This window comes from Anser anser, assembly GCF_964211835.1.
Source record: "Anser anser genome assembly, chromosome: 1".
Taxonomy (NCBI): domain Eukaryota; kingdom Metazoa; phylum Chordata; class Aves; order Anseriformes; family Anatidae; genus Anser; species Anser anser.
In genome coordinates this window covers 87,178,706-87,204,692 of record NC_139720.1, presented here as the reverse complement: position 1 = coordinate 87,204,692, position 25,987 = coordinate 87,178,706, and the positions used below count along the sequence as shown (strand labels likewise).

Here is a 25,987-nt window from a genome sequence, read left to right as displayed (position 1 = left end):
AGGCCTTCTTGCTACAGGCTGGCGGTCGACGAGTGGGACCCAGCAGAAAAGGCAGGGTGGCCAGGAGGGAGGCCTTTCAGGGGCTGGGAAGCTCAGATACTTTCCCTGGGACTGCTCATCTAAGAGCAGGGTTAAACCCCAAGCAAGAAATGCAGATGTGGATGTAACAGGCTGGGGTTTCTTTTTAGTTGTGATATGCTAATGGCAAAAAAAAATTTTTTTGAAAGCTTGAATTTAAAATGAAAGTGAGATGGTAAATTGCGCAGCTATAGCAGGGCTGCCAGTAACTGTATAATGATGCAGGATACGTGATTAGGAGCAGAAAGTTGTGGGGGCCCATCTGAGTTGCAGGGAAGCTCGGTCCCGATTTGCCTAAAATGCTGCACTGCCATATGGGAGTGGTGGGGAGGGGAGGTGGATTGGTAAAGGGAGAGTTGTGACTGTGACTGAGGAAAGCAGCCTATGTACAGCTGAGTTCATGGTATGTTTTTCCTTCCCTTACTACCAAGAAAACACTCGTCTGTAAGCATTTATACGGTCCTAGTGTCATCTGCATTTTCAAACTGTGCTGATGCCCCCATTAGAATATGCATGGGTAGAGTGCAAATGTACAGGATTGAATTCAGAGCCCAAATCACAAAACACGTGTTCAAGAAACCCCACAGCGGACAGGCACAAAGTCCCACTCTGATTCACCATCGTGCTCCTCTGTGCCGTTTCATATAGAATATATTTTTTTTCCCTATGAAAAAGGTGTAACCTGTTCTTGGTCTGGTATTTGATTTCTCTGTAGAAATACCACCTGTTTTGTTATGTCAAAATAAAACTGATTTGCATTATGGTCTAACAAGCCCAGTTCACTTCTACATCAGTCCCTCTAATCCACCTAATTCAAGGCAGCTATACTGGAGAAAAACTGGAGCAACACAGTGGCAAATCATCTCTGATAAAAAGAATGCATTTCCTTTAAATCAAAGTAATTTGAATCAGCAAGCCAGAAATCTTCATTTGAATAATTGCTTTTAACTGTTTTGTGTATGCACATTATTTTTTTCCCTGAAGAAAGGCAGGTTTCCATCAGTGTCTAAACCTTTCACTGTGATTATTACCACTAAATATAACCCCTGATGCTATATCTGGGTACATTTTATTTTCCCATAGGCAGGTGCACTATATCTGTACAAACCTACGCCACTCAGCACACATTTACTCATTTGGGCTCTTACTTACTAAGCCATCTGTTTTTATGCTTAGGATTTGCTTCCGAGTGCTCGGAAATCGGAGTTGAACTAAGATGTACATCAGAAACATCTTTAGTGAAACAACACCTCTCGCCCCTGCAGAGGGTATGGGCACAAGGAGGGGACATTTATCAAAAATGTGCTTTGCATCTGAAAGTGATAGAAGCAGTGCGAGGAAAGAGCTAGCTGACCCTGACTCGGGACGGCCCTATGGCCCTCACCTCCCTCACCCTCCCCTGGGGCAGGAAGGGGAGCCCAGCGTTGCCCCATGCCCCATTTTGGGGCCCTTTCCTTCCCTCCTGAGCCCTAACACCTCCCGGCCCTTTGTTTTTGGGGGTGCCCCGAGGCGGCGGGGCCGTGGCGGCGGGCGCTCGGCCTTACACACGCCCTGTGAGGAAGCCGTGGGCGGGCGTGAGGCGCCTTATCAGGCCCAGCGCCTGCGCGCCGCCCGGCCTTCCCCCAGCACCCCGGCGGGGAGACAAAGTCCCCGGGCGAGGCCAGCGGCCACCGGGTGCCCATGGCCCGGTGCTGAGCCCCTGCCTCCTCCCTGCGGCACCGGGAGGCCTCGCTCGCCTGGCGAAGCCCCACAGCGACGCGGACGGAGCGGGAAGCTGACTTGAGTCGGGTTTTTGGGGAGGCAGCAGGCGTCGGGAGCTCGCAGGTGCTGTGGCTGCCAGCCCAGCGCGGCACGAAGATGGGGTGCCTGGCAGTGATGGCCGGATGGCCGCTGAAGAGGTGGCTCGGACTCACGCTCGTCGTGCTTCACCTTGTTACTTTGGGTAAGTAAAAACAACCAGCACCGCGGCATCCCCCACGAGGGAGATGCTTGCAGGTGCCAGGCCGGTGGTGCCGGGCGGTCTCCCCACCCAGGTGGGAGGACGGAGGGTGTTGGCGGGGTGCCTGATGCCCACAGGAGCACACGGTGGGACCCCCTGGCTCCCCAGCAGGGAGGAAGTGGTATGTTGGCCCCGAGGGGATGAGCGAGCTGCTGGCTCCTGTGGCGGGGTGGTTTCTGCAGTTTTTTGGCTGAAATTGAGTTTGTGGAGGGGAGACAGGGCAGGGCAGTGGGCTGTGCTGATGCACGGCTTGGGATCCCTCCGGCAGCACAGCTCTGTGTCGGAGGACAGCGAGGGCTGTCCCCAAGAACTGGCCACAATGGTCACCAAAGCTCACAGATAGCCCTGACCTCAAGAGGCTTAGGGTTGAGTCCTCTACGCTGTGTGAAATGTTAACCCTGAAACCACACGAAGCTCACTCCTGAGCTGGGATTTGTTACGGGTGTGAAACAGGCTGTGCTTACCGGCGGTCCTAGTGTTTCACGGCAGCTAACAATACCTGGGAGCAAACCTGGGCTGAACCGGGGCTCCGATTAAAGATGAAGTGATGCAGATTTAGGAGGTTTTCATGGTGGTGTTGTGAAACTGTGAGATATTTGATGCTCTCCGCTGAGTTTCGTTTTGACTTTCAGTCTCAGAATCTTAAAACAAAACTCGGAGAATTGAGCAGGGATGCAATCACAGGGCTCGCTTGGGAAGAAGGCAGCCTCGGGCCCCCCTCGTGAGATCTCTGCTCAATGCTTTCCCCCGCGCTCCTTCGCTGACCTCTGCGCTTGCAAAGCACATGTCAGACACGGGCATGTTTTGCCCGTATTTCAGTCGGCAAATAACCTGCCATGTGCAGAACTGCTTCTCCCTCTGTAATTTAAGAGCTGGTGTTTTAATGTAATAATGAGCGGGCGATAATTCGCCAGTCCTGCAGTTTTTCTAGAAGGGGTGCTGATTCCAAGACCAAAGACGGGCAGCAGCCGGATATACCACTTGATGCTAATAAGCAGTACTGGAAATAGGGGTTTGATAATATTAGCAAACTAGGAGTCCCTGCAGTTACTGTATTTTTTTGGTATGGTTTACTAAGGGAACACTAGTTCATCCTGCTGGCTGTCTCTCCATCTGTTTCTCAGGCCAATACTTATAACTTTTGAGCCTCCAGCCCAGTTTTGACCAGATCCAACACGAAGGCAGAGCTGCGGTGTTCTTGCCCGCTGCGTGGAAGCTGCGGGCCCCACGTTGTGCCCAGCTGACAGAAAGGGCAAGTGGCAGCTATGAGGGGGCTGTAGGCAGCACAACAGCCCCGAGGGCCTGGGAATCACCTGGGAGCGGTGGGGAGAGGTGCCTGGGCCGGGAGACACAAAGTGTAGGCTTTGGTCAGCCTCTGGCTGAGCTGAGTTACTTCTCTAAATCTGATTGATTTCAAAATTCCAGGGTTTAACTTGGAAAGACGCAGAGTGGGCAAAAAGCTATTTTGGAAGTGTTGCGTCAGCTTTCGGGGTGTAATTGTTAGATGTTTCCCACGCGGTGAGTCTGCAGGGGGCCTGGTGCCTCGGGAGCGGGTCGCTTGGCAGACTGACGAGGACAGCACAGCTGATGCACTTCTTTCTCCCTCTCTATGCACGCATACACACCCTGCCACCTTTCTCTCCCCAAAGAGGTATTCCTGCATTAGTGACGCTTAAAAATCCATGGTACGGTACCCACATACGAGCAGTTTTAAAAGCTTCACAGGGACTTTTAGGCGATGTCTTCCCGAGGGCACCCACAGGGACCACAAGGACCAGCTTCAGACCTTCTCGTGGCAAAACAGCGAAGCTCTGGAAGTGTGCCGTGGCCCTGCCAGTGAGTTCCCCTGCCCTGTTGAGCATGTCACCAGGGCCAGCATCTTCAGAACCGACCCTGTCTGGGACTGCTGATCACCACGGCACGGCACGAAGTGGGCACCCACAGCCTGTGGCTACATCATGCATCCTTGGGCTCGGCCCGGGTGTCCTGGTGTTTGCACACCTTCCTGCTGTAGTGCTCTGAAAGGCCAAAGAGCATGCTAGGGTGAAAGTGGGTGCTCTCCCTATGCTGTATGTCCATAAAATTGTAATACTGGGAATGCTAGGCTGAATTTTTACATGGTGGCAGTAGAGGGCATTAAGGTGGGGATTAATTAAAGAGGATGATTTGAAGACTGTACTGTATAGGAAATGATGCATGCCTAAGCTGCCTAGATATATTTGTTTCCCCCTACATTGAATTTTGGCACTCTGGCATTCACCTGAGGTGACCCCCTGAAACATCACTAATTTAGAGCTGCTCCTGAGATGTCTTCTGCTGCTGGAGACGCTGATGAGCAGGAACGCCCTGCCGTCTCAGCACAGTGGAAAAGTGGCAGAACAGCCTTGATTACATCCTTGATTACAGCACAAACTTACTTATTTATGGTCTGAATGCAGTGCTGGTATCCTCACGGGCTTGCTTTTCTCCTGCCGTTCTACCTTCACACCCACCTACTAATCGCAGGATGGCCATGGTCTCCAGCCCTATTTGCGGTTGTTATAATGGGAAAACGTCACTTGAAGTCACCCGCAATGACCTTTCCCTGCTCTGGGCACAAAGCTGGCATAGGCACTGGTGGCAGGGACCCAGCCGCCCCCAGCCTGTGTCTGTGGAGTATTCCTTTTAGGTTTCCCTGGAGTCCTTTCATCTGACCAGAGGCAGTCCCATTCTCGGTTTCTTCCCAGTCGTGAAATTTTTGGGAAGTTCTGAGGAAAATCCCTACGGCTTTTCTGAGTTATTGGAGAGTTGGGGAGGGGAGGGGGGAATATTCACTTCCCTCGGCATCACGAACGAGTGTTTGCCCACAAGTAACTCACTCTGGGAATCCCCTCTCGCATGTTAATACCGATAAAGTGCTCAGAGTGGAGCTAAGTTTTGGAAGGGGGTAATGAACCTTGAGATTAAGAAAGATTACCTGTTTCACTGCCTCTCCCAAATATTGAAGCGGCTAGTAGTGAGCTCCAGGTGCTCTGCAGCTGATTTCCATGCCAGCTCCGGTACAGGTTGTGCTGAGGGCAGATTGCGTGGTGGAGGTGGCAGAAATTTTTCTTTATGTACAAGCTTTGCCCACTTCGACACTGGATGCAAATTGAGTTTCTATCTTATCACTCTTGCTGCCTTCAGCTTTTTTTTCTTTCTTTTTTCAGACCAGTTTCTGTCTCCTCCCCCCATTCCAGATACACAGAAAAGAAATGTCTTCGGTTAAATAGCAATGGCAGCGGAACTGAGGAACTCCTTTCTCTGTCTGTCTGTCTATCCAGAATGAAACCTGCTGTAACAGCCTGTCTGGAGAAACAGAAACTCATCTACAGGCTCCTGCTTTTGCTTGTAGACTGCTTTACTATTTCTGGCTTTTTTTAAATGAGAGAGCTCTTTGGGGGGAAAAAATAAATTGAACAGACAAGCGAAATTCCTACACAGTCAAATTATAGTTATATGCACGTATATAGAGTTTGTAAAGTTAGCCGTGCAACATTTCTTTCACCCACATTGTTTCCTTTTTCCAGTTAGATCAGAACGAACACAAATACCTCCGGTGAGCTCATTACTCTGAGGCCAAAACCTTTTTTGCATTTCTTGGATCGCTGAGGCCTTTGTAGCCCTTTTACAATGTGAATGTCAGACATTCCTGCATTTAAACATGCAAAATTTGGGGCCAAAATTTGTGCACGCTGAGGTCGGTTACCAGCAGAAGTGGCTGCCCTGCACGCCCTCACACCTTTCCTGCTCAGTGCTGCCTCAAGCCCCAGATACAGGCATGGTCAGTGGTGTAAGTAATAGGGACTTAAACCCTGCTCCTCTCCCCACAGCGACTGGCAGAGTTTCCTTTTTTCCCCTTTTTTCCTTTTTTTTTTTCCTTTTATTTTTGGTTTCCGTTTTTTATCCTTTTGCTTCCTTTTTTCCCTTTCATCCAGCTGCACCCCGAGGTTGTGCCAGGCTGGAGGAGAATTTCCACCTTCAGAGAAATGCTCCGTCCTTCCTAATGTGTTTCCTCCCACAGGCACCGCGTGCCTTCGACGCGGTATTCTTCGTGATGTGGCAAGGCAGATGTGTTAGACGCACTTAAATCTGTTTGCTTGACAAAAGGAAGTTGGTTTTGTTTTTAAGGATATGAACTTTATGTCGAATTGTAGCCATTCTGTCCCCTTGGAGGGGCATCAATATCAGGAGTCTCAGGAGGTCATTTGAGAATATGTAAATCTTTCCCAACACGGAAATGCCACGGGCTCTGCTTCTGCTTTTTCACTGTTATGCTTTTAAAATATCATTCGTCCCAGGGGACTCCCTGGCTGAAAATAAAATTGCTGACTGCTGGGTGGCACCTCTAGCTACACTGCGCTCAAAAGCCGTCCGTGCCCCAAATGCCCCCGTGTCGTATAAAAAGCTAGAAAAGACCATCCAGGACGCTCCCTCTGCACGCTGCTGAGCTCTCTCCATAGCAGGTACCCTCCGGTGTAGTTTTACGTGCCTGACAGACCAGGACTTCATCCCTGCTCCTGGCACGCTGCTCCCCGAGCAGACCTCGCCATCAGCTGCTGCTGCCACCAGCGGGGAGCCCCGACCTGCGATGCTGCCGGCCGTTACCTGCAGCGCCTGAGCAGTCCCTGCCCAAGTGTCATTTCGCTCCCTCTGTGGTTTCTGCAGCTTTCAGACACCCCTGGGCTGCTCTGTTCTGGTTTCATTAGCCATCCTTCTCTTTAATATCTGCTGGCCAGGCAATGCTGTTCAATCTTTGCTCCAGCTGAGGGGCTATGACAAGCTCACCATCCGCAGAGCGCCACTGAGTTAGTGCTGGAGCAGGGACCGCGGTGTGTGAACAGGATCCTGGCTGGCAGGCCTGCGGCTTTGTTACCGCACAGGTACATACATATTGCTGTAGCTGCAGGCAAGTACTTCAGAAAAATAAAAACTGCGATTTTTCTAATTCTGAGCAGGCTTACGTAAAAGGTGTAACACTTGGATTTTCCTGGTCACTGTTTTCACCTCCTGTTAGTTTCAAGAGGGGCTGGCTACATGGGGAGCATGTGAGGCAGCGAGATTTATGAGCACCAAAGAAAACTGGGGCCTTAAGCGGTGGGGGGACCTTGACTTCAAAAGGTTTGCTGTGAGGACAGCAGTACTGATGGCAGGGGCGCTGGAGGAATTCGGAGAATGATCTGAGGACATCTTCAGCTGGGAGATAAATATAGAGGAAGTACAAAGGGATCCAGTCAGCAAGGGACAGAGGCTCCAGGGGAAAAAAATTAACAAATTTATTTTTGTCTTCATGTGCTACAAATCTCCCCCAAAGGCCTGTCTTCCAGAACTGCCACATCTAGTTTCTGCCCCGAACTGGGAAATCGTAAGAGTGCTGAGCCAGATGCAGGGATTTGAGCTTGAAAGGAACTAAAATATGCAAATCCTCCAAGGGCATCCAGATTTTGTGTTTCCCCTGCCCTTTTTCATCTAGCTGGGTCACCCACTCCCAGTGCTTGGAACGGAGAAAGGGGGAAGGCTCGGAAAGACCCTTCCCTCCTTTCCTTTCCCCAAGTCAGAAATGTCCTTCTGTCCCCACCCCCAGCATCCTCCTGGTACGCACCGACGGGAGGTAAGCAAGCCCCCCTTCCTTTCCTCCCCAAGCAACATCCATGCAGAGGGCTCCATGGCAAAGGGGAGGATATTAAGAAACAATTTAGTCATCATCATCGTCCCCCCAAGTACTTTGACTTCTCCTCTCCAGCTCCGTGCTCGGAGGTGACCTCCTGGCTAGCACTAAGATCAGAAATTTGCCGACTTGTGATGTGAAGAGTTGCAATCTTACTCATCTTATAAGCAAAGCAGACTGGACATACCCGAGCGGTGGGCTTGTCCCAGCGCTAGGCACTCGTGACTCAGAGAGCGGCAGATTTTTATCTCAAGAAGTTCCGAAAGAGGACTTGGGCAGGGCAGGAGCAGGGGGGAGGAGGACCAGCTGGTTGGAGTTGCCCCAGCGCTGCAGCGAGCCCCTTCACCAAAGTACTTCAGATTCCCTTTCGCCTTCTCAGTTGCTAATTGCAGATCGTGGAAGTTTTCATGATTGGTGGAGTTTCTTTCTCTTCAAGGCCAGGTTTTTGTCAGAGCAGCGACTCAGTTGCAGAGTGTCCTCTCACCTGCTTCTGGCTGGTTTTCATGGCATAAAGATAATCAAGAGGGAGTGAAATCAAGTTTCTGGTGTTTTTGTCGGGAACCTGCCAATGCAACTCTAGTCAGAGGGAGGAAGGCCTCAGCAGGACCTGATGGGAGTGGTGTGTGTCCAAGAAGCCAAGCCCACACCTGACAGCACACGTGTTAGGACAGCTGTGTGAGCTTCTCTGAAGCGAGCATTGCCCACAGCACATAACTTCTTACCAAGGTGTCGTAAGGGAGACAAATAAGATTGATACTTTCCCATTTGTCATCACTAGGGCCCTGGGTTAACAGCCCGCTGGAAAAATGGGCTTAGTGCACATCCCCTGAGATGTGCTGTCTTTCTGTCTGTAGATGCAGAAAGGTCTCCTCTGCTTTTCACAGTTGCTTCGTGATTCCAAGGATTTCTCCTCTGAAGGAGAAACAAAATGTAAAAAAAAAAAATTAACACTAAATGGAACAAAGGCTGCTGAAGGAGTGGGGCACAAGAAGTCCACAGACATGCCAGGGACACTAACACCATTGCCAAATCGAGCTGTATAAGGCCGGGCAAAGCAAGGTTGGTGTTTTGCTCAGCAGGACCCTGGCTGTGAGGATGGAAGCACACAAAGGTAGGAAGCACAGCTGAAACTGCTGAGCAGGGCACCCCCGAGTTACGGCTCAAAATCAAGCATAGCTGAACTTTCAGAAAACCTCCTCAACCCCTCTCCCTGCCTCAGGCCTGACATGACATTGTAAAGTAGGATTAATCCTGGCTTGCCCTGCTGCAGGCACACTTGCCAAGTGTGAGCACGTGTGAGGAAACGAGACTGAATGGAGGCGCTGCCAGATGAAGTGCGTGGCAGCTTTTCTTCAGGATGCCCTTAACCCTCCTCTCTCACCACATCTGGGATGAGTAAGTGAACACGACCTACCAGAAGGTCACCGTGACACCAGCTAACCAAACTCGGTTCACAGCTGCGTTGCTTTGCCAGAGCAGTGCAGAGCAGCTGAGGGATGGATAGCAGTGGTAATTAATTCATCACCGAAGGCTGGGCTGGAGTTTATAAAAGGAGAAAGGAGCATTCCTTCTTTCTTTGTGTGCTGAGACCTCCCTGCCTGCTGAAATGAAGTCTGGGCAGCAGGACCCTCAGAGGCTTCCCAGACACTTGTGTGCAGGTTAGTAGCCAGTCCCAGGCCCTCTGAAGAGGGCTGCCAGCACCTGCTTTTCTCTGTTTCATCTGGTCTTTCTCATTTCACGGGGTCTTTATAGTGAAATGCAGAGTGAGGCAGTGATTTTGTCCCAGTGTCTCCACACAGAAGTTATCTGAGCATCTGTTGGGCTCTTTTCAGTATGTTCCCAGTGTGGGTTAGCTTACATATAAGGTATTTCTTCCAGTGTTCAACTGTAGCACAGGATATTTGCTGAGTTTTATCTTCATGGAAATCTTTGAAAGAATCTGATCCATCCCTGGTAAAATTTTCTGGGGTAAAGAAAAGACCAACGGGGAGTGTCCAGTCCTTTAAAGACTCAGCTCTTCAAAATTTCTCAATTTTTAAACTAATATAAAAGCCTGACAGTTTGCTTCAGAGCTTTTTGTAGAAGTGTCAGCTGGAAAAATGTACAGGTGCACTGTCTTATGTGCTGCTTACACAGAGGGGCAAGGGACTTCAGGTCCACCACAAAGGACCTTTCCCTCCATGTGGGTTGCCTTGTGGGTTGTGTGTGGAGTGAGGTAACACAAGGTAAGACCGAAAAAAATGTCAAAATGGCTCAGCAGGATAGAGAAGTGGTGGGTGGAAGGGAAGGAGAATGGCTTCGGGCTCTCCTTTCCCAGGGAATTAACTGAAGTTTCCAGCAGCCCAACGCTGCTCCTCTAAAGCCTCGTGTGGTCTTGTGCTGCCTTTTACAGGCAAGTGTCTCAGCAGCGCTCTGCCCCAGAGGCAAGCCGCTCTCCTGTGCAGCCTGGCCAGCAGAACCGAGCTCTCTGTGGCTGGGGGAATTTCTGAAACCTGGCTGTGGCAAGGGATGAAGGAAAGGGGGAAATCTAGTTAAAGATTTTGTTAAAGAATTAAAGATCGTTAAAGGCTTTTCTTAAAAAATGTGGGCTCAACAGCCTTTCCACCCTCTGTCTCAGAGTGAACAAGGAAGGATGCTTTTCCTCTAAATTAACCTTTCTCTTCTAATTAGCCCTCATATGCTTAGGAGTAGTTTGAATGAAACACACTTTTTCTGCTTTTTGGTCAGCCCTTTCCTTGATTCAGCACTGCGGGCTGCCAGCGGAGAAGCAACACGAGTGCCCAGCGAGCGGGTGGGCTTCGCTGTGTGCAGGAGGGTGGTTTATTTCTTTTTCTAGAAAAGTCATTAAAAATTATTTCCATGGTGGATACCTCCCCCGCAGCCTGGTTATGGAGAGCATTCAGCGCAGAACTGGGACAGAACTGAGTTTTCATTTTTGCTTTGCAGTTCACCTTTAAAGTGAAAGGGGACTTTTGTGGGACTGAATGACTCTTCATGGACCTTGGTTCCTTCAGGCCTGCAGCATTCAGGTTGCAGTTTCAAGGGTGCAGAGCCTTGTAAGGGTAGATGTGACATCAGCAGGAGTTTCCAGCCCCTGCACATGTACTGCCGAGGAGGTTTTTGTTCTCCTTTTGGTTGCAAAGGAGACTCTTTGGGGCAAGGCGTGGAGAACCTCATGCAACTCATGATGCGATGTCACACTGACATTTACTGTACGCCTACTCTTCCCCTATTGCTGCAAAAGAAAATAGAAAATACACACTCGACTGCATTGTTATTGCCAGGATCCACAGTCCCAAAGCTTTGCTGGCTGCTCCTGGAGGTCTCGCCAGCAATAGTAAGAGCTGAACTGTGAGAACAAGCGAAGAAGTGGTCGAGGAAAAACAGACAGACACAAACACACACAAGGGCACAGCAGGAGGAACTTCAAGAATCACTGTCCCAAATGGGTCGCTTTTAAAGTAACCAGAAGGAAATGCTTTTTCACACAGCATGTAATCAAGCCATGTAACTCACTGCCATGGGAGTTTTGCTGCGGAAGCCAAAAATATACGTGCGTTCCTGAAGGGGCAGAGCCTATTTTTGGAAGATAGCTCCAGCAGTAGCAACTAAGCTGCCAATGTCAGGAAGCCCCTAAATTTGTGACCACCAAAGGTTGTTGGGTATGCCAGGTCTTGTCCCGTGTAGCGTGCAAGAACTGCTTTTTCCACCCTTTTGGGCCAGTGGCTTTCTGCCACAGGTCAGTGGGCTGAGTGGGCCTGTGATCTGCCCCAGTCTGGTTGTAGTCAAGCCTGTGATGCATTGTAAGGGGAAGTACAGGTGGGGGGAAATGGTGTCTGAAACTATCACATCGTTCCCTTTGGAAGATGAGCAAAGTGGTGAGATAAAGCTGGCATAAAGCGTGCAGGAGGGACAGGAAGAGCTGTACTGCAGGGGACGGGGTGGGAGCTCATTTCATGCTCTGTCTCAGGCTCTCTGTCAGGGCTTGGGACTGCTAAACTGAGACTCAATGCCGCCAGTGGTCGGCACCGCACTTGGGGAGCTCTCTGTGTTCAGGACCTTCCCAGCACCTCTCAGATGTGTTTCCTGAGGTCTGCTCTGCAGGGAAAGAAGAGGGAGTCTGAATTTTCTCTGCACCCAGCTGATTCCTTATTTCTCTGCTGTTAGTCAGTGGAGTGCAAGAGGTCGGTCTGCCTCCCCCCTCTACTGGAGATAAGTGCCAAGGCAGCGAGGCCTAGGCAAGCAGGGCAACCCCAAAACAGCCCGGCCTTCTGGACTAGGGTGTGCAGGGGATGAGCATCATCCCAGAGGCTGCACAGACCCAGGCAAAGGCAGACACATCTGCCCTGGCCTTGCACAGGGCTGCATGCCAATACTGCGCTGCTCTTCCAGCAACTGCAGGAGCCCCTGGCTCGGTGGCTCCCTTGTGTCTGCAGACCGGTGCCCACGAGCACCCACCCATTGAAAAGAGGAAGGGCAGTAGTAATGCGAAGCCGTGGGATTATTGCCAACTTGGTCAAAGGTTAGCAATAATGTACATATTTCCCTCTTGCAAGAGTGTCAGCTTGTCACTGAAGATGCACACCTGTACGCTGAGTGCCAGGAGGGAGTTTGGGAATACTTGTGCTGGTTTACAGGCAATCCCAAGAGAGACCCATGGGCCTTTGACAATATTAATTTGTTTTAGCTAGGCAAAAATGTTTGCTTGCGAATATGATAAACTGTGTTTAGAGCCACACTTTTATTATTGTAGGATTGCTTCTAGCTGCTGGGATCTTAAAAGGCTGTTTGTGTGTTGTTGTTTTTTTTTTAAATAAAAAATTAAAACCAAATCCCCCAGTCTAATCACCCACTGTGGCCGTGTTTGGGATGCAAGGACCACAACAAAGTTAAAGCACAGACTTCCCAAACACTGAGCTCTGAAAAGGGAGAATGGAGGAGATAGCAGCCAGAGCACGTATGTTTTTATCCTTTCACGTGACTATAATCGCAATTCTTCACTCTGAGGTGTGGTGTTTGAAGCATCACCAAAATTTATTTTCTGGCAAGTAAGTCTCCTGCCTTTGCCTTCAGCAATTTGTGCTGAAATCATTGCACGCCCACTGACCCAGGATCCTAAGAAGGACTGGAGCACTGCATAAAAAGGCACTGCCAAGGTAGTCCTCCCCTCAAGGAGAGCTGAAGCTGTAGGTGGGTAGAGGGGCGAGGTAGATAAGGGGGTGCAGACAGAGCCGAGATAGGTGAGCTCTCCACGGCAGGTCCTGCCCCAGGGCTGCACCCCATCTCACTGCCTTTTGTTTGCCCCCAGACTGCGCGCTGCCGAAGGAAGTCAAAAGTAAAGTCGGGGAGAAAGTCGGCCTGCCTTGTTGCCACGAAATTCCCAGCTCGGAAAGCCTGCGCAACTACCGGGTCTACTGGCAGAAGAACACCAAGGAGGTGGTGCTGGCCTACTCGGAGGGGGAGAAGATCTCGGATCACGACCAGTACACGAACCGGACGGAGCTGGACAGCAAGAACCTCACCCTGTGGATCTCCCCCGTGGAAATCCTGGACAATGGCACTTACCAGTGTGTGGTTCAGCACCTCAGATTTTCACATGACTTTTCACCCCGCGTTGTGTGTGATGCGCCCGTGTCTCTCTCTGTTACAGGTAGGTGGGCTGCCTCCCTGCACCTGAGGCTTTCTGGCACCAACCCCCAAGGGAAAAGGACACTCCTTGAAGCTTTAGTCATAGTGTAGCAGATAGCCTTTCATCAGGAAGCCTAAAAGAGCACCAGAAAGTCTGTTAAGTCCCCTGTATTTCCCTTCCAGCAGCCTCCCTCCTGTCTTTCCAAAGCCACCCGAGATACAGGAAATTGCCCTTTCCTCTCCCACCACCACGCTCCCCTTGATGACTCCCTCTTGGGAAAGGCCCTCTCCCAGGACACCTCCCCAGGTCCCGCTGCCACGGGGTGCCCTGGGCCACCTCTGCCCCCTGCTGTCTTTTGGGCAAAGCCGAGACCCTTGGTGCATGGGAAGCACCCAAGCCAAAGGTGGAGCAGGGTGGTGCTGCTTCTCCATGGCCTCAGCAGCATCTCCTGTGGGGCTGGCCCGTGTGCGGGCTGCACGGCAGCTCCACAGCCTGAGGTTGGAGACTTGAGGCTTTCTACCTCAAAGGCAAAACCCAAGTTCCTTTGCTCAAAACGAATCTGAATCTGTTATTGGAGGCTGCAGAAAGTTCCGTTGACATTATTTTCCACTTGCGCCACTGTTTTTGTGGTGGTTGGTTTCAACCAAAAGCAGAGATACTGGTAATGTATGTATATATATATATTTAAACATATTTGAATACCTTTAGCAACAGAGTTCCAGAAATCCTCCAGACAACTACTGAATGAGCATTCCCTACCTTGAATGAATAGTTGGCAGGAAAAAAAAAAAAAACACCACCACAAGTTCTTGAGGTTTGGCCTCTGCCTGCCTACTTGGGTGAATGAATGTTGGACACACATGCAATGAGACAAATTCAGTGATCCTTTTGGGAACCAATAAGTAAAAAATGGAACTGCACTGCTGGAACCCTCTCTAGCAGCGGAGGAAAGTATTGTTGAGGGGATCAGTTATTGTGTGAATCAGCAAAGGGTAAGCTTCCTTTGCCACAGCTGGAGTCAGGCTACCCTGAGCGAGAGAGGTGGAGCAGTGTTATGCCTTGATGACTGATCAGGGAGCTTCGGTGAAGCAGACTGGGAGGTTTGAAGGGACTTTCCAGATGTCAAACTGGATGTCAAGGGTGTATTGCTCAACAGCGGGCCTGGGAGGAGAGCCGGGTTTTTGTCTGCCACTGGTTGGCTATGCAATGTTGAGCAAGTCTGTTTCACTAGTCGCTTGGTAGCCTTAGACTATGGTTTCATGGTCAGCTTAGGCCATGGAAGACATGCTACGACCATAAGGGACCGTTTCCCATGTCCTTGCCTTTGTTCGCTGCCCTCTGCCTTCTGCGGGTCCTGTCAGTCATGTGGCCAAAGGGTGAGTCAGGCAGGGAGCAACTGCAGACACAACCGTAGCTGCTCCAAAAAGGGCTGTTTTGCAGTGAGATAAGCAACTGCTGCAGCTCTCTGCGTAGCCTGGCCTTGGCTGGGGCTGGAAGGAGTGGGCGGGCTGTGGACTTGGAGCTGACAGGGGTGGGAAGGAGAGAGGGGCAGTTTGGTCCTTTTGGAAGCAGTGGTATCGGTGGGCACACACCCACCAGGAAGCTACATGTTGCGCTGCTGCTTCTGACTGGTCCCTGTCTTGCCAAATCTGTGGTCCCGCAGAGGTTTTGTCCCATGGAAGAGCTGCCTTAAATAGTCCCCGTGCCACCCTTTGCCTCTGCCTAGGCTATTTATTGCAACACATGGGCATCCCCAGTAGTGCCGATGCAACTGGTTAGTCATGCAGTGAAGCAGACTGGCAAAGGGATCCAGGCTAACAGTGAAACCACCTTTTTCTCCATCTTCACCCATACCTGTTTTCTCACCTATTTGACCATGAAGCCTCAGAAACACTTGCACCAATACATCTAAAGCAGAGGGAAGGCATGGAACAAGTCGTGTAGGTGGGAAAGCTCTGAAAACCAGTTTTGGCAATACCAAAAGTCTAGTGGGAACACAGTCTGCATTCTTCAGAGGTGGACCTATGGATTGCTATGCATTTTTGCAATTAGCAGTACGACTGGGTCTTGCTCTCAGCTGAGCCTTCTGGGGGCTCTCATAAAGAAACCATAATTTATTCTGGTGCTGGCCATCGTGGCTGAGAGGCCAACGTGTGACTAACTCTCCCCCCACTAGAGATGGACCCTCTATGAGCTCCAGGGTGGGAAAGGACAGGGCAGAGTGGTGGGGGGGAGGAAATAGTCTGCCATTGCCTCTAATACAGATTTTTGTTCCGCTGCTTCATATTCAGTCCAGTTTTATGACTCTGTTGCTCCACAAACTGCTGTACGTAGACAGAAACAGCAGCACTGGAGAGGTGGCGTCACAAAGTTTGTGACAACTGGCGTACTGATCAAGAAGGAGAAGAAGCAAAGGTCAACACTATATCCTGTCAAGGCTGGGGGGTGAATGCTAGGGCACAAGAAAGGCCAAACAGATTATGACAGAGGGAGAGTGTCCCATGGGGGAGTCTTTGCTTTTACCATAGGTGATCAGGACTGCGGGGAATCTGACAGAATGGTTTCTCAATCTTTCTTTCTTCAGCTGACTTCAGTGAGCCAAACATAACATCAAATGTCATTAATACTACTTGTGAATCAACGGAGATGGTGGTAACGTGTTCTTCTCATGGAGGTTTCCCCAAACCCAAAATCTCTGGAGTCTTCAACAACGGGTCCCTAGTGTGGAATACCACCTGGGTGTCTGAGTCCAGCCTCAGCCCCTACAATGTCACTGGGAAACTGCATCTCAACGTGACCAAAGACGTCAACCTCACTTGCTCCGTTGAATACAATGGCTTTGTCAAGTCCACCAGTTTGCTTCTAAGTAGGTTTTCATAATTGTATTACAAAAATGCTTTGCTGAATCTGGTGATTTGCCTCTGAGAAAGCAGTAGATGTTTGTGTATCTGTTCATGCAAGGATGACCAATGATCCCACCTGTGAGCTGCGCACCAAAATATTTCAATGGCTCTAAGATAGCAGGGATGGGAGAGCAGTTATGACTGTGGCTGGTGAGCCGACGTGGCTCTGGCTTCCTGCCACTCTGTCGTGGGCCGCAGCTGGGCTGACAGGATGGCCAGATCCCACAGCCTCAGTGGCTCCCACAGGTCGGGACTGACTCCATTCAGTGCCTCTCTGTACCAGCACAGTCTTGCTGCCAACTGTGTGACACAGACCAGGTATCTGAATGGAGGGACTTGAGAAACGTGTGTGCCTCAAACGCCACGGGCTGTGCTTACAATTTCCTCATTTAACAAGTGTGTTTGTTCTTGCTTTAGTGACAGAAACCATCAGCTGTGGTCTAGACAAAATTCTGCTTTCATACATATATTAAATATAGGGTTCAGTTATACAGATAAAATTGCTTGTGCTTGGCTTAAAAGTGATAAAATAATAGGTAAGTGTATGCCTTGAAAAACTTGAGGGACAAGTGGAAACAGCATGAGGCAAGGCAGCACGCTACAGTCCACATGTTTTTGCAGTAGAAAGAAATGCGCAATAAAATTCTTAAAGCCAAAAGGACTGTTTTTTTTATGTTGTTACCAGAAAAAAATATTTTAAAATACGTCTCTGGGTCTGATGGTTTCACTATAGAGATACAGGCATCTTCAAGGGAAACTAGAGAAGTGCTGTTGTTTTTTCTAGGGAATTTTACCTTATTCATCAAGGTACCTTATTCATCAATCTTACTAAAATCAAAGGGGCTCATGAGGAGAGGTGCCATTCAGCTTCGGGATGAATGCCAGAAACTAGTGCTTTAAGAATTTTGGTTATTACTGGATGTAGCGCATAATCTCCCTAGAGATCATAATAGAAGAAGGTTACAAATATCATACTGCATAGAAAAGGAGAGCAACAAAAAGTAGTAGTAATAACAATACACTGTTGTCACGTTCTCAGAAAAGGGAGCAATCAGCAATGAGAACAGCAGCCACAAAAACCCTGCCTTTTGGCTTTTAAGAAGTGCAACCAGTCCCACTTTGGTACAATGCAAATGGTCTGCCAAACGCGTTTTCCATGAACACAGAGTTCTAGACGGAATAAATATAGCTTCTGGTAAACACAGGAGGCAAACCCTACAGCGGAGGGCACATGGGGCTAGATTGTACGGTGGATCAGGCTTGGGTCTTAGGAGTTGAATGAAGCTTAATTGTGCTAGAAGCAGAAGATGAAAATCCGAAGACTATGAACATGTACCTAGTGTGTTCTTTCCATTGAATTAGGGTTGTCCTGTATTCTACACAAACGGCCTGTTACCTACTCTCATTTCCAAGTAGCAGAACAGTTATCTCCAGTGGTGAAAAGCAAAAAGATGCTGATCGCTGAAACTGAACTCTGTCCCCAACCCCTTTTCCTTCCATGATGGGACTGACACCTCCAGTCTATTAAATGTGTCTTGTTTTCCATTACCTGTGAATTCAGAGGGGAAAAATAGGCATAAATCAGGTGAAAGCAGTAAGAAAAACTGCAGAGTACCTCTGAGAACGGAAACTTCCTGGATATGGGCTCAGCCTTTTCCACCAAGCCTAACCAGTTTCTTTAAAAGGAGCTTAAGAGCCTGTCTCAGTCCTGCTCTGCACAGAGATCCAGCATGCTAGATGCGGTGACGTGTTAAAATCTCAGAAAAAAGCAAATGTGGGGGAATGGGAGGGCCTCTACAGGTTAGGTGCCAGCTTTGTCTGTTTGTTTATTGAATACGTGCTGAATATCCCAGTTAGGATTTGGCCAGAACCACCAAAATTCATATACCTGCTCTTACATGAAAATGACAAAATGTTGTTGGGCCCTTTACTTATGTTTTGTTTCTTCTATCTCAGCAAAAACAAATGACTGCATTGCCCCTACCATGCCTCCATCCTATAATGTCATTACTGCTACAAGTATCATCTTTATCATCTTTCTTTTGGCTATCACCCTAGCAGCAAGATACTTCCCAAGGCATGGTAAGTATAGCTCCTTTTTCAGGAAACAGTCCCTTACTGTTTATGGAGTATCTATGTAAAATACACATTTATAGAAACTGTACTGACACGCTAGGTATTTTTGTACCTCCTTCTCATTTCCTTTTTTTTTTTAATACACAATCTACTGTCACAAAACCTAAGTCCAGCTCAGGACTTTCCTATATTTTGTGTGCATGCAGCGCTAGCGTTCTGGTTTGAGAGTCCAGGTGTGTTGGCGGTTTTGTCTACAGATCAGAATATTTCCGAAGAACAGGGGTATAGAGAGCTGGATTCACAAAGGTCCATTTTTATGTATTAAGATGCTTGAAGATGCCAAGAATCTTGGTCATCACCATACATACACCTGAGCACTATCAGTTTCAAAATGGGATCAATCTGACCACATACCCTACTTGGACAATCCCTCAGAAAAGCCACAGAGCCAAAGTTACAAAAGTGCTAAGGCCACGGGAAGGACATGAGTACAGCAACATCTCACTTTTAGAAGAACCCCAGTCAGGAGACACAGATTTGTCCACTTTGTTGGTCCAAAAAGGGTAGAGGTGAGGTGCCTTGCTCTGTGCTATGAAGTTTTCAATAACTTGAGACACGTCCATGATTTTTTTGATGGCAAAAGTGACCTCAAGCATCTCAGGGTTAGGTGGCAGCTGAATAGATTTTTTTTTGTGCGTGGCTCAAAAATCTTAGCTGTTGCTTCTTGTGTTGTCTAAGATGACCTAGCCAGAAAGCCCCTGAAGATGTGGGTAGGCATCTAAAGGATTTCACAAAGGCAAGTTGGCACCCAGCCGGTACTGAAACTCAACAGCAGTACACATCCTGTCAGTGCCCTGTTAGTAGCTTTGAAAAGCAGTCCTGGAGGAAGCCAGCAGGCCGTGCAACATGCTATAAATATCACCCAATCGAGCTCCGTCAGGTCTCTGGGGAAGTGGAGGCAGGAGACAATCCCACACTGAGAGCGCTCAGCGTTTGGTGCGCTTGAACCAGAAGCCACCAGTCTGAGCATCACAGCCCGTCACGGTCACAGTGGTATCTATCCCCCCGCTGGAAAGAGGTCGTTTGTTAGGCAACAGGGACTTGGTTCGCTCGGGAACACGCGAGTTTGTCATGTTCCTGTCTTCCGCTACCTCTGTTACAATTTCAAGCAAGGTCACTCACAAGTCAGGGCATGGAGGTGGTGTTGCTATGCTCTTCCCCTCGTCACCAACCACACACTTTCAAAAACCAATGTGACCGCTGTGTCAGGCTGGGCTGATTATCTTTTGGCACTGTATCACCAAGAAAGGAAGCATCTGGAAGGCAGGAACCCTCTTAGCCATACCTGTGCACCTCCCCATTTCCCACTCACATCCCTCTTTGACGCCAGTGCTGGCTCTTCCCTGGAGCTACCTCAATGGGTGAGCAGTAACCATGCTGAAAACATGAAAACCACAACCAAGCACAGCCTGTGCTCTTAGCTGCATGGACAATGAACTTCTAATTATGGAAAAAAATGAAGTGGAATTGAAAGATCTGTCTCTAAATAAGTGCAGGATGGAAATTAAAAGGTTCCCTGCTATTAGCATTCTGAGGTAGCCTTTTATATAGAAACCAGATTGCTTTTAAGGTAGATGCAAGAAGCATACCAGTGCAGTAGAATGAGATCACCTGCACTGTCAGGAGACTTAGCTGCGTAAACTCACATTTCCTTTTTAGTCCCAATTTCCTAACATGCACAGGGAGCAGATCTGCCGAGTCAGGTGGAACAGTCACTTTCCAGACTGCGTGTGAGATGCAAGAAACCAAAGCCAGCGTTTCAAACAAACTTCCCAGTTTGTACAGTTTGCTGCACTTCAGTGCTGCTGTGCGTTACCACCTGTTTGGGAAGGGAAATGTCTGTCTTGAGAGTGCTTCCCACTGGTGTTGCTACAGATCACCCTTCAAGAGACGATGTGGGAGCTCAGTATAGGTCTGAGAGTATCTCCGCTGCTCTGACATAGGGAAAGCTGGACCAGGAGCTGCCGTGGTGCTCAGAGTCGTTTCTGAGCTCGAAAAGCCATGCTTCAAGGAGCTGAAGTGTGGGAGGGAATAGAAAGAGAGAGCAAAACGGAAATAAGGGTTCTCAGATGTGTGATTGTGGTGGTGACCAAAACATGTAGGTACTTTGTTGAGGTTCACACCCCCTAATCTGAGGAGTTTGGTAAGCTGCATTTAGTAACGTGTGCCTTTTACCATTATTTCCCTACTGACATTATGTTAGCACGTGGTGACCTGTCTTTGTATCAGGCTGAAGTTCTAGCTCCGTGCTAATGAGAACATTTTTATCCATATGACACTACATAGATAACAGCTCTATATAATGGGCCCTATGTCTATGGGCTAACAATGTACTGCAGGGATAAGCCCTGCCAAGGAAAAATAGACATAACTAGATTTAAAAGACTTTTTTTCTTTGCTTTACTTTTTTGAAGAAGACATTTAGATCAAACACTTTGATCTGCAGTTCAAAGAATCACAGAATGGTTGAGGTTGGAAGGGACCTCCAGAGATCATCGGGTCCAACCCCCCTGCTCAAGCAGGGTCACCTAGAGCACATTACACAGGATCGCATCCAGGCAGGTTCTGAATATCTAAAGAAGGAGACTCCACAACCTCTCTGGGCAGCCTGTTCTAGTGCTCTGTCACCTGAACCATAAAGAAGTTCTTCCTCATATGGCGATGAACTTTGAGTTCCAAGTGCTAATGAGGGATCTTCTCTTTCAGCCTGTTTTCATTGTTCTAAGAATCAAGACTCAATGGAAGAGGATGAGAAGGAAAGTATGAAGCCACCCATGATCTGTAAAATGACATCTGAAACATCATCACTATGACCAGATCACATTTGCAGGTAATTTTGTTCACCACTCCTCTCTTGGCAAAATAGATTCTCATGCAATGTTAGCTCTCAAAACCGTGCATGGTTTTGATATGAGTGTGCGCCTTAGCATAAAAGTGGTAGAGCCCTACCACCAGTTCAGGCCCATGGTATTTCCCAGCCATGGGATGAGGCTCATGTTGCTTGTGGGGCATTGCCTTCTAGAAATTAATCTAGTGAAATATGTTAGAGGACCTAATTTCCTGGTCTACTAAGTGCCTTTCTCTCTGGAATGGGCCCTGCATGGGTGTTACACAAGTTTTTGTGGCATTCATTTCTGTAAGTAACAATTTTTTTTAGGGACTAGAGGGGGTGAAGAGAGTTAGAAGAAAAGGAACCTTTGACAAATTTGACTGTTAGTGTCTCCTCTGGAACTGTCTAAGGAAGCTGGCTAATATCTGAGAGGTGGGCTTGTAGCAAGATCATCTGTCTACTGGGATTTGCAGTGATCCCCTGCCACTGGGGGGATCCCCACATTTTAAGGGCCTCCCAGCTAAGAACTGGGCATCTTTTAGTTTCTGTCCTGTTGGACTCATTTGCGAGTATAAACTAGTAGAAACCACTAATATTAAAACACTAACTAATATTAAATAGTAATATTAAAATCAGTTACATTTGTTATAAGGTGTTGTAAAGGATGGTATAGGAATGGCTGGGGAACAGCCTGGCTTACCGAGGGTTTATGACTACAAAGCACTGTATACACTTTGGTTTGAAAACTCAGCTGTGTTCAGGGCTGTGTCCTCCAAAAACACATTTTCCAAGTCAGGAGGCTTAAGGAAAGATTAACAGCTAACTGTTACTACTTGTCTCATTACCCAGGTGACTATATTTCCTGCTTTCCCCGCAGCATGCTGAATTACCAGGGTGATGCCATAGAGTAACAGACATAGAGTCCTAGAAGTCATGAATTTGTCACACTGTGTTGCAGTAATCTAAAGGCTTAGAATTTTTGAGACGGAAAGAAGGGGAAACTATCATTCAGGCCACTCTTCTCATTTCCAAACTTGACCACCCACTCATATTTTCCTCTGGGGAAGGCCCTATCTGGAACAGATACTAAAACCTTGGTTAGCACGAATCCTGGGGGGTTTTGTGAGTGCTGTTCATGGGTGGGAGTTCACCTACTGGATAAATCCATTCTGCCACATTCCTCTTTTGTCATAAAAGTTTTCCACGCTTTTTTTTTTTTTTTTGGTAAGCTGCTGTTATTTCCCAACTCCATTGACTGGAACAGCTGCTGTCTGTGGACAGGGATGGAAGCTATACATCAGGGCAACATATTGCTTCCACAGTGGCAGACTGTAATCTCGTAACTTTGTGATGCACTGAGCCATGTCCTATTGCTGCTTAAATAGGGCAGCACATTCATTAGTCACCCTCTCTTCGCTGAGGGATGGCACCGCTGTACGGTCCAAAGGTTTTCACAGCAAGCAGGTGCTGAGCCAGTCTGTAGCTCACTGTAGGGCCCATCTTGAGCTGTCTAGTTCTGACCAGCTGTTTTTACTGTAATAGGAGCCCTCTTGTGGACTATAGGAGGTGATCCCAGTTTTTCTCGTCTGCAACATTTTGACTTACATTTAGGATTAAAAAGAAAAGGGAAAAAATAAGTGGTTTTTTGTGTCCCTCAGGTTTCTTATCCTGTGTATTCTGCACTGCAGTCCCCACCGTTCTCTACAGCAATGCTTATTGCGTTGACCCTTTGGCTCTCTGAAAGGGGATGACAGCAGTAGAAAAATTTGCTCAAGAAGACGGACAGCATAATCTTTTGTGACCGAATACAAAAACCCACCTACGCCACAGAAGCTGTAGGGTGGTCCTGTTACCTGTTAGGGGGTCGCTGGAATTCCAACTGGGAGGACCCTCCGTGTTCCTACAACAGGTAGAAGAAGAATGTCGTCAGCATTGTGCTGCTCCAGCATGCCAGTGCAAGAGTTTGGGATACTCTGACGCTGCCTCTATGAAAATCAGGGGGCCTGCAGAGACCTAGAAGGTAGCCCCCATCCACCTACCCCTTTAGTAATGCAGAGCTGGCCCCAGACCCCACCACACAATCTCAAGTCAGGCTGCACCCCCATGGTGCAACTGGGAGCAGCTACAACTTATATTCAGCCTCGCGCCGTTATTTGCCAGTACCATTCTTCGTGCCGGACGAGTCTGGATTTAGACTTGACCATGGTGGATATGTGATATGATATTCCTTCTTCCCCAAAGAGGCAATAATGCACACACTTTTCAGGAAAAAGCACCTCGAGGTGGAAATATACACCTCATGCTTATTTTCAGCGCTATGAGACTTTGTAGGGAATGACAGATACTGACGGCACACCTAACAGCTAATTAATATTGCTTACCTACAGCAGTGGCACAAGTTCTCATAACCTTTCTCCCCTGAAAGGATGGCCCTGCCAACCCGGGTATGAAGACGCAGCTCCTCCATTAAATTACTTGGTTACAGGGGCACATCTGACACAGTCCACCCCACTGGTGGTGGTGCATGTGAGCACACACGTGTGCACACATATACAAGCTCTTATATGCTTGTTTTATATGCTTCCTACCTGCAGTTGTTATAAAGCCCAAATTAAATGTCTGTAACACTCGGCGGTTAACTTACATGTACCTACAGGAATGAAACTTAAGTCAGGGCCTTGCTCCATAAATACGGGTCTGCTTGTGTTTGTACATTTGCCTAGCAATAGTCGTTAGGGTAGGGTCTCCATTTTTTGGGGGGGGAGGAGTCTTTCATAGTGACATAGGGATTTACCTTGCTTTGAATGCTGCTGCTTTCTGTCAGCGTTCTCTCTACCCAGCCAGGACTTGAAGGAAGTTCCCTGCAGGATGCTAACATGGGATAGGCCTCATCTGATCTGGGTGATATTCTTGCCTACTATGTAGGAAAAAGTGGTTTCTCATTTTGAGGGGAAAAGAGGAGAAAAACCCCAAGCCTCAGCAAGCTTCCTAAGCAACCATGCATACTATCCTAACTCTGAGAACTCATACTCCTGAGCATGCATACTAACTAGGCATACTAACCTAACTTATACCCAAGTATGATAGGGCTGTTTTGTTTTCTCCTTCTGTTCTGTCCTACTGCAAGTTGTACCTGTTACCTTATTGCTTCATCCATGTACATATTTTAGCAGGGTAGACCAAAGTCTGAAAGTGCCACTCCATCATCTTTGTGGGATGTTTTGTTGCTCAAGCTGTTTATCTTGCTAGGACACAGCACAGAAATATTAATTTCACTTATTTATAGGAGGTAAATGCTGCGAGAAAAATTGCTGGCAGAAGCATGAGCGCTAACAGCAGTTTATAGAGGCTTGAGCTATGAGAGGCTGAAGGATCAGGGCAAGTCACTAGTGAAAAATAAGACACTGCTCCGTTTCTACTCCTGCAGAGTCATGCTGCCCCACCAGCATTTTTCCGCCCTGCCATTCTATGAAGTGAAATGGGAACTTCAGAACATTCTTACTGAGGGGTTTTTGACAGATAAAAGGAGATAAGCTTGCCACAAGGCCCTTAGCAGATGACAGGGAACCAATGTTCTTTGCACGTGTGCACTCTAGTTGCAAGCAGGACAGGGGTGGCACAGAAGGCAGCGCTGTCAAAAAGGCAACCTGACCTTATCACAGGAAGGCTGCCAGGGAAATGCAGTCTCATGCTTCCATTTCTTTCAGCCTACATTTGTTCTTTCCAGCACAAACTACCAACTTCTTGCAGGCTAACACCCTCTTTTTAATTTCCATCATTTCCAACGTTTCCACCTTGCCACCCACACTGCAGCTCTGACAGCGGTACCCACACAGCGTTTTCCCTCCGACCGTCCCATGCTCTACTTCTGCTCCTGGCTGATAGCACGGGCCTCTTGAGAAGGGTTTGTGTTTTGCACAGTGCCTACATCAAACCGACTCCAGTGACACTTTAAATAACTCCTTAAAAAGGAAACAAAAACCTTCACTGACAAATATGTCTAGTATCAGTTTGTTTTTATATTCTTGATGGGCAGGTTGTTTGGTTTATTTTTTTCCTTAAGCACTTACATTATGAAACATGTTTTCTATTGCTTTATGCTGTATTCAGTGAATTGCACACAAATGGTTTCCATGAGACCTTTTCAGCTTTATATCTGGGTCGTTGTACCACGTGAGCTGCTCTGTTTATCGCAGGTATTTTGTATATAACGTTTTTTCCAGGGTTTCTCCTTTAATTGTATTAAAAGTAAAATGGTGAACTCGGTGTCCTTTCCTCAGTAATAAAAGATGTCTGTTCTACTTCCTGGGAAGTGGTAGAGCCTTTCAATTATTCACACGAGCCCCATCCACTATGTCACAGCTACTAAAAGCGTGGGCTGTGTAGCACCAAGGTAGGTGATGCAGCTGGCTGAAGCAGCTGTTACACTGGCTACAGCTGGCATCAAGACCCAGCTCTGTTCGGTGTGCTCAACAGCGATGACAAAGAGCACTCAGGTACCCAGCTCCTAACTTCCACACACCTCATGTTTGTGGATCTGCCAGGGATTAACTGAGGAGCTTAGCTATGTGGCAGGTCTTTCTTTTATCCCCCCCCAAAGAGAGTTTCTCTGCAAAAGCAAAATCTGGTGTAAAATGTTCCTACTACATCCCTGCTACTTGTGTTACCTACCCTGCAAGTGGATGACCGGTAACTTCTGCATTGTGCTTTTCTGGAGGTGGGGGGT

At 48.2% G+C, this 25,987-nt stretch overlaps 1 protein-coding gene across 2 annotated transcripts; it reads left to right on the top strand.

The window, feature by feature from the left end:
* Positions 1 to 1,231: 1,231 nt before the first annotated feature.
* CD80 (CD80 molecule) lies at positions 1,232 to 25,565 on the top strand. 2 transcript variants are annotated; one of them, XM_083806319.1, is made up of 6 exons: positions 1,232 to 2,020; positions 13,072 to 13,413; positions 15,977 to 16,258; positions 18,252 to 18,377; positions 21,138 to 21,261; positions 22,920 to 25,565. In XM_083806319.1, exons 1-5 carry the CDS (start codon positions 1,936 to 1,938, stop codon positions 21,242 to 21,244), a joined length of 942 nt encoding a protein of 313 aa, XP_083662445.1. In that variant the 5' UTR covers positions 1,232 to 1,935; the 3' UTR covers positions 21,245 to 21,261; positions 22,920 to 25,565. The 2 variants fall into 2 exon arrangements, with proteins under 2 accessions (XP_083662445.1, XP_083662446.1); XM_083806320.1 differs by lacking the exon at positions 1,232 to 2,020 and adding an exon at positions 8,711 to 9,421.
* Positions 25,566 to 25,987: the final 422 nt, after the last annotated feature.

Bases quoted from the DNA above. Each gene is read 5' to 3' on its own strand.
- CD80 (XM_083806319.1), top strand. From the start codon at position 1,936: ATGGGGTGCCTGGCAGTGATGGCCGGATGGCCGCTGAAGAGGTGGCTC. The intron at 13,414-15,976 runs GTAGGTGGGCTG...TTCTTTCTTCAG, and splicing joins CGTGTCTCTCTCTGTTACAG to CTGACTTCAGTGAGCCAAAC. The intron at 16,259-18,251 runs GTAGGTTTTCAT...CTTCTATCTCAG, and splicing joins GTCCACCAGTTTGCTTCTAA to CAAAAACAAATGACTGCATT.